Here is a 7,897-nt window from a genome sequence, read left to right on the forward strand (position 1 = left end):
GGTGATCATATGCCGGGGGCGGGGGGAACATGCGGGGGGTTTAGGACCGACAGTCGGCATACACTGCCATCGCATCGAACCCATGCGTGTGTGTGTTTGTTTGTGTGTTGGGGGGGGGTTGCCGCAAGGCCACCTCATGAAATGATAACAGAGCCAAAAATTGAAACGAGGGGAAACTAGGGAAGAGGCACCAGCCCCCTCTCGCCCCTCCTTCCATGCCCTCCGTTGCTCCCAAGACCTTCGGCCGCGGCACCAGGTGACCCCCGACACACACGAACACATACACATACACACACGCAGTCGGACCCCAGTCCAGGTCCAGAGCCCCACCAGGTGCGCTCTCGTCAGCTCCACCGCCCGGGACTCCGCCTTAGCCAGCTCCGTACTGTAGCCCGTCTGCGGGACGGGGGGGGTCCAGGACACGCAGTAGCAGCAGTAGTAAAAGTGGCAGCAGCAGCAGAAGCAGCGCAGAAGCAGTGGCAGCAACAGCAACAGAATGGCAGTAGCAGCAAAGTGGAAGTAGCGGTAGCAGCAGCAGTGGCACTAGCAATGCAGTAGCAGTAGCCATTGGAGGCCTCACGGGGAGCAGCGGCAGAACAGGACAGGAGGATGACGGAGCGGGTTCAGATTTCCAAAAGTCGGCGGTGGCGTCACCACCACTAATCGGCACCTTCGTGGACATCAAATATCGTACATATAACAAACACACAAACACACAAACACACAAACATACAGACACAAATAGACACCACACCACACCACCTCCCTGCGTCCACGAGGCCGCAAGTACCCCCTCCCTTCGCCCCCTCGGCCAACACACCCCACCTACGGAGTCATTGGCAACACCCACCTTCCCCCACCATCCTCGATCCCCAGGTCGTGGGCAGTCCACACTATGCTACTTGCACGTATTTCCCCAACCCCCAACCATTCCTTCCCCTCTTCCTTCCTCCCTCAATCCCGCCTTAACCCCCCTGATCACCTGCGCAGCCCCCAGCAGCCAGGCCAGGTATGACACAGCCGCCAAGGAGGCGTCCAGTCGGGCTTGCAGCTCCCCCACGGCCGCAGCACCGACCTCACGATCCGCAGCCGCCACAGCGAGAGATGCGTCCTGCGGTTGGGAGCCCGACGGCGTGGGAGAATACTTGCTAAGGGGGTTTCACGAGGGGGGGGGAAAACACCGGCCGATATCCAAAGTTGCTGACCGGCGGTGGGGGAAGAGAGCCATGAGGAGCCGAAAAAAGGGGTTGGGGGGAGCCGGGGAGGTTTCAACATTCGGAGTGAGGTGGGAGGTTGGGTTGGGGGGTTGGGGGTTGGGGGCGCGTGTATATTTTAAAACACATACACACACGCACCTTGGCCCGCCGCGCCTCGTCCGCTGCTCGCTGTGCCGCCCACAGCTGGGCCTTCAGCTCCGAAACCACCTCCCCACCAGCTCGCTCCACCGCCCCCACCTCAGCCGCCTGTGCCCGCGCCGCCGCCTCCGCCCGCGCCTCCACCGCCGCCAGAGCCTCCGCTGCCACCTGCCGTATTCCCTACACCCCACACCCAAAAAAACACACAGCGGGGCCCACGTGAAAGCCCCCAGCCCACAGACGTACAGGACCTCCCAGACCACCTCCGCAATTCCTTTCCCCATCCCACGACATGTCCTAATGGGGTCTAACAGTGCGGAGGTCCCCACAACGTCCCCCCACCCCCACCCCTTGGACGCTACCCCGGTGGGGCCCCCGGGGTCACCCCCCTAGGAGGTCCGATGTCACATGTGGGTCCGGCGAAGGGCGGCTTACCGCATATGTGCACATGCATACAGATATACATAAGACTCCCTTTCCCCCCCCCCCGTCCCCCCTTGTTCTGCTCGCCTGCAGCTCCCGGCTGTGTGTGGCCCGCAGCTCCGCCAGCGCCTCAGCAGCCCGACCCGAAATGAGGGCTGTATGGGCGGCGTGCGCGGAGGTGGCCTCTGCCATCAGGCCCCGTAACTCCTCCACCTTCAACGGACCACACCGGGGGTATGGTACCCCAGGGGGGAGAGAGGGCAGAAGGATGGGAGGAGGGGCCGGGTGAAGGTTGAAAGGGGGGAAAGAAACCCGTGCAAAATCAGTGTACATGGTTCACTGTCAACTGCTTGTCCCATTAATAAGGGAATAAGGGCAGCTCGGGGAGGGGGGGGATGTTGAGAAAAGGAAGGGTGAAATTCAGGAACCTAGCTAATCAGGCAAGGACAAGGACATGGACGTGGCGACCTGGCGCTTACCCTCCCATAGCGGTCCCCTCCCCGGCCCCCACCTGCGCCTTCCAAGTCGCGATTGCGGCCCTCACAGCCGCCACCCGGGCCTCGGACTCCGCAAGCGGATGAGCCAGCGCTGCTTCCTCAGACTCCAACCCCTGCGACCGTTGAGCAGCAGCAGCACCACCATCACCACGATCACCACCACGATCACCGCAAGCAGCAATTAATACAACGACAGCACAAAAAACACATCCGCACAGTACTGACAGCAACGATATATATCATATGCTATATATATGCTATATATATCATATCAGCGATATATCACAATGCTTCACATTGTGAGATGAGCAGACCGCGTAGACGTCGGGGTTGTAGATGGGAGCGGGTTCGGGGCTGGGGGGGTTGGAGGGGTGGAGGGGAGGCTTGAGGAGCGCAGGGGCTCCATTGCCCCACGGATAACGGACAGAATTACAGACGGACTCACGCTGTACAGGCAGACTTAAAAAGAGTCGGACAGACCTACCAAGCCGAGCCGCATGGCTGCCGGTCCTACAATTACCCGGGGTACAAGCACCGCACCTGTTTTTCCCTCTCCTCCGCTTCTTGCAGCTGTTTCTGGGCCGCGTCCAGCTGCGACGTGAGGTCCTGGTGCGGCAGTGCGGGCGGAGGATCCGGCACGTCAGTGCGGCCACCGACATAGCTCGTCGACAGACGTCCCCTAACCAGCCACTGCCCCGCCATACAGTGAGTCCCTCCACCCCGGCCTCGCCTTAACCCCCCCTTCCTCCCCCCCCCCCACACACTACTCACCTTCATTCTCCCCCTGAACTCCTCCTCCACCTCCGTCACCTGCCTCCGGTGCTCCCCCGCCAGCTCCTCCTCCCGGGCCTTATGAGACAGCAAAGCGGACTCCAACTGGGACTGGAAGCGGGCCGCGACGGCCACATGCTCGTCCTGCAATGTCGTACAGGTACACTTAAATACACAGGTGCACATGTACGCGAAATCCGAGCGAGCACCACGCACGACAAATTCGCGGTAACGTGGAGACTGCAGCCTGTATGTATGTCGTTGCTCTTCGATGCACATATGACAGCAGCATTAGGAACGCCAAGGGACGCACACCCCTCTTCGCTACCGCCACACCTACCCACCCACACAGCCACCTACCCACCCACTCACCTGCAACTGCTGCGCCAGCTCCTCCCGCAGCTCCGAAAGCGCCTCCCCGCCCACCTTCCCCACCTCCTGCATCTCCGCGGCATGGGCCTCCGCAGCCGCCTCCATTTGGGCCATGGAGATCGCGGCAGCCACTCTCAGCTCCTGGGGGGGGCCGCAGAGGGAGGGGGTAAGGGGTATGGGGGTATGGGGGTAAGACGAACCACCGACGGTAGCAGCAGATACCATATAGCAGGGTAGAGGGAGGGGGGTAATAAGGGCACGTGTGAGCGCACGTGTGAGGGGACGGGAAGGGTGTTTTATCGTTGTACGGCACCACGCACCCCCCGTTACCCCCCGGGTCCCCACGCACCACCAACAGCAGTCCCTCCCCCTCCCCCGCATTTCCCCCTCCCCCCTCCACACATACACACCCACACCACCTGCATCTCCCGTCTGTGTTGCGCCCTGCGGCTCTCCAATGCCGCCATGTGGCTGCCCGCCAGTGCCGCCATCTTGGCGCTGTGGGCCGCCTCCTCCTCGGATAGCCGCCGCTGGAGAGCCGCCACCTGCAGGGGCAGACACAACATTCCGGAGACACCCTTCAACAGCAGCCGATACACTTCCTTGATATACACACAAACACACACATGCACGTCAAGCACGTCAAGCACGTCAAGCGCTCGATCTGTAGGCGAGTTTGAGAACCGAAAACCGTAAATCGCACGCGGCACGCTGCACAAGCCGCACATCAGGACGCGTGACAAACATACAGACTGGGTATACGGACGATATAAGAGGGTCTGCGGACTGGAAAGGCGGGTGGGCGGGAAGGTGCATTTGTAGGTATTCAGGGCGATCCACACAGATATACATACATACGCACACACGCACGGACCTGCGCCTGCAGCCCCTCCAGCGTCTGCTGCTGTCGCTGCCACTGCTCCTGCGGCTCCATCTCCTCCGCTGCCGTACACACCTGCTCGTCCTCCAGCTGCTGCGCCTGTACGTTATGACGCAGCGCCTCCAGTTCCGACTGCCGCTGCAACACCCCAGTCGTGCGGGAGGGTTGTGTACGGGAGGTACGGTAGTTGGTACGAGACAGTTACTATATCTTGTGGGGTATGATTACGAGTCGTTGGCCGCCACAGGGTCCAACACGGACCGCACTGCCCTCACTACCGCCACATAGGGCCTTTCTGTAAGTTCGCCGTACACATCCGCCAACCCAAAAAATGTCCCCATGGGGGTCGGAGTTCTCATACAGCCCCACCCCCCTCTCCCTCTCCCCGGGCGGCCCTCCTCCTCCCCCCTTCCCTACATCCTTACCCTCGCTTCGCTAGCCGCAGCTTCCCTCCGCTTTCGCTCCGTTACCTGCCTCAGTGCCGCCAACTCCCCCAGGGCCTAGGTCCAGGGGAGCGGAGAGGGGTGGGGGTTGAGGGGTTGGGGGGGTGGGGGGGGGGAAGTGTGGGGAAGGTACCAGGAGTGCACGGGGTGTTGAGGAGGTCAACATTCCCACAGGTGATGGAAACGGACTACTGACGAGACGTCCTCCGAAACCACCACCTAGCCAAGAAGTCCCAAACAACAAAGTAGTAGCACCTTGCCGACACAACCCGAACGGGGGGGTTGGGTGTGGTGAGAGGTGGGAGGAGGAGGAAGCGGAGGAGGTGATAACAAAAAATGGGGGGGGTTGAGAGAATAACACGGATTGAAAAGTGGCGGATATAACACGGCTTCCCTTCCCCACCCCACCCCACCCCACCCCACATCCACATCCACACGGACGCACCTGTTTTTCCCTCTCCTCCGCTTCTTGCAGCTGTTTCTGGGCCGCGTCCAGCTGCGACGTGAGGTCCTGGTGGGGCAGTGCGGGCGGAGGATCCGGCACGTCAGTGCGGCCACCGACATAGCTCGTCGACAGACGTCCCCTAACCAGCCACTGCCCCGCCATACAGTGAGTCCCTCCACCCCGGCCTCGCCTTAACCCCCCCTTCCTTCCCCCACACACACTACTCACCTTCATTCTCCCCCTGAACTCCTCCTCCACCTCCGTCACCTGCCTCCGGTGCTCCCCCGCCAGCTCCTCCTCCCGGGCCTTATGAGACAGCAAAGCGGACTCCAACTGGGACTGGAAGCGGGCCGCGAGGGCCACATGCTCGTCCTGCAATGTCGTACAGGTACATATAAACATGGGAAACATTACTCCCACGCCGTCCGCACCCATCCAGTACCCGTACGAAAGCTCTTTCATGACAAGGTACGATGATCGCTGTACGACGATACCCAAGCAAGTGCACATGTGGGCTGTCAGTGTTGTATGCCGTATACCTGTAATGCCGCCTCCTGAAGCTCCAGGTCTCTCTTCCGGGCCGCCACCTCCTCCACCACCCGCAGCTGTTGCTCTTCAAGCCGCGCCTCAAACCGCCGCCGTGCCTCACCCAGCACCGCCTCCGCCTCCGCCAGCTGGCGTTCGTACTCGTGCCGCGCCTCCGCCAGCCCACCCGTCGCTTCCGCGAGCCGCACCTCCAGCGCGCGTTGCTGCGCCTCCGCCTCCGCCAGCTGCTGCTGCCGCGCCTCCGCCAGCTGTAGCTGCTGCTGCAGTACTGCCGCGCTCTCCGCTACCTGAGCCGCCAATGCGACGGCGGCGGACGCCTCCTGCACAAGGCAGCCGCCGTCAACGCCGCCGTCACCAAGTTCGGTATCAGACCGTACGACGTGAAAATGTACGCGAAATCGGACTGGGGGGAAATAACTCCTCCATCCGGGAGGTCCATCCGCCCGTTGCCGGGAATGTGGGAGACAGGCAGATGACCCCCGCAACACTGTCCTCAACGTCATGTGCACAGCCAACTCATAACCGCCATTTCAACTTCAATATGAACCTTCCACAACGCACCATTCCAGCACCCACCAGTTCAGCCGCTGCCGCCGCCGCTGCCGTCTTTGCCGGCTCCTCCTCCTCAACAGGCGCCCTCGCCGCCAGCAGCTCCGAAGCCGCCGCTGCTTTATCCAGCTGGACCCTACGGACCGCACCAGCAACACACACACACCCTCAGCAACACGGCCCAGGTGTGTGTGTGTGTGTGTTGAGGTCGGGAAACCCTAGGAAAACCCTAGGAAAAGAAATACCGTCGGCTGCCGCAATGCAGGTCCCGGGGGGCAGTGTGTTTCAACCGACATATGATCCCGATCAGCCTTCCCAGTGAAAGGAGCGGTATACGACAAACAAAATCCACATCGTCGTGAGCCGCCAGCTGCTCGGCTAAAGGAGGGTGCTTTCCGTCCCCAGATTGCTTGCCTCTCTTCGTACAACATCCTTCACAATACCGGATCCTTCAAACCAGGAAGTCAAAGATATGCTTGGAATGGGAAGCCAATCTCTGGCGCGACTCCTGCCGTGAGTTTAATCCTTCACCCCGGGGCCCCATGCGTACCCTTGCTTGGGTGCACTGAGCTGCGACATATACAGGTTGAGAAAGTGGCGTTGGTGTGTGCGTATTGTATGTATGTCAGTGCTCACCTTAGCTCCCCGAGCTCCTGGCGGTGGCGGTCCTCTGTGAGGGCCAGCCGCTGCTCCAGCTCCGAAACCCGCTCTTCAGCGGCCGCCGCCGCCGCCGCCACCTGCCGCTCATCCGCAAGCAGGGCCGAGTACCTGCACACGCAGCCAGCCAGCCAGTAGTAGCAGCAGCAGCCGGCAAAGTGAACCGAAGGGCAGCCAACCTTCCCCCCACCCCCGCTCCCCCCCCATACACACATACGAATACACGTTGCAGCATATAGCAGTAGATGCAGCACATGCAACAGTAACTGAAATGAGCGTACGAGTCGGTCGTACGGAAAAAAAGGGGTTTTGAATGCAGCTGGGGAAATGCATGGTGAATAGCTGCAGCGATTCCGGACATCCCCCCAGCAGGTGCGCTGATGTGAGGCCCTTATACCTGCACCCCGGAGTGGTGGTGTGTATGTGTATGTATGTTTGTTTGTTAAGAGAGCGAGAGCGAGAGTGAGAGCGAGCGAGAGTTTGTGTGTGTATTCCAGACCAGACATCTCAGGCACCACTTAGCTGCTATGGTGGGGGCCTCACGTGCCATAACACCCTATAATCAGCACACCGACACACAGAAACATCCCTTCACGGCCATCAAGGATCAGTCCCCCTCTCCCCCTCCCCAGCTCCGTCTCCCAACCCCCCCTCCTCCTAGCCGCTGCAGCCGCCTCACGTACATTTCCCCACGGCGCTCCAGCTCCCCCCTCAGCTCCGCCATCTCGGCCCCCAGCGCCTCCGCCACCTCCTCCACGGCCGCCGCCCGCTCGGCCAGCTGCTGCGCGTGCTGCGCCTGCAGGGCCGCCACCTCCGCCGAGTGGCTGGCCGCCAGCGCCGCCAGCTCCCGGCGTAGCTGCTCCTCCGCCATGACCTGATCAGCCGGGGAGGATACCCAGTGGGCGGGGTGGGGGTGGGGGTAAGTTATGGTGGTTGTAAGTTACGGTGGTTGTAAGTTA

The 7,897-nt window shown here is 61.4% G+C and overlaps 1 protein-coding gene across 1 annotated transcript in view; it reads right to left on the reverse strand.

Annotated features, from left to right (window-relative positions):
• The window catches only part of VOLCADRAFT_88626 (uncharacterized protein), a gene marked incomplete at both ends in the record, with an annotated part of 29,895 nt that overhangs the window by 4,847 nt on the left and 17,151 nt on the right, over positions 1-7,897 (reverse strand). The window contains 17 exons of the mRNA XM_002948316.1: positions 297-396; positions 983-1,111; positions 1,356-1,535; positions 1,791-1,991; positions 2,290-2,388; positions 2,816-2,881; positions 3,047-3,190; positions 3,419-3,559; positions 3,838-3,963; positions 4,293-4,436; positions 4,724-4,798; positions 5,187-5,252; positions 5,415-5,558; positions 5,726-6,052; positions 6,294-6,417; positions 6,918-7,049; positions 7,622-7,812. Of these exons, the coding sequence (XP_002948362.1) occupies positions 297-396; positions 983-1,111; positions 1,356-1,535; positions 1,791-1,991; positions 2,290-2,388; positions 2,816-2,881; positions 3,047-3,190; positions 3,419-3,559; positions 3,838-3,963; positions 4,293-4,436; positions 4,724-4,798; positions 5,187-5,252; positions 5,415-5,558; positions 5,726-6,052; positions 6,294-6,417; positions 6,918-7,049; positions 7,622-7,812 (2,389 nt within the window). The remainder of the gene's footprint in view (positions 1-296; positions 397-982; positions 1,112-1,355; positions 1,536-1,790; positions 1,992-2,289; positions 2,389-2,815; positions 2,882-3,046; positions 3,191-3,418; positions 3,560-3,837; positions 3,964-4,292; positions 4,437-4,723; positions 4,799-5,186; positions 5,253-5,414; positions 5,559-5,725; positions 6,053-6,293; positions 6,418-6,917; positions 7,050-7,621; positions 7,813-7,897) is intronic.

The sequence above is a fragment of the Volvox carteri genome (genome assembly GCF_000143455.1).
Source record: "Volvox carteri f. nagariensis unplaced genomic scaffold VOLCAscaffold_9, whole genome shotgun sequence".
Lineage (NCBI taxonomy): Eukaryota > Viridiplantae > Chlorophyta > Chlorophyceae > Chlamydomonadales > Volvocaceae > Volvox > Volvox carteri.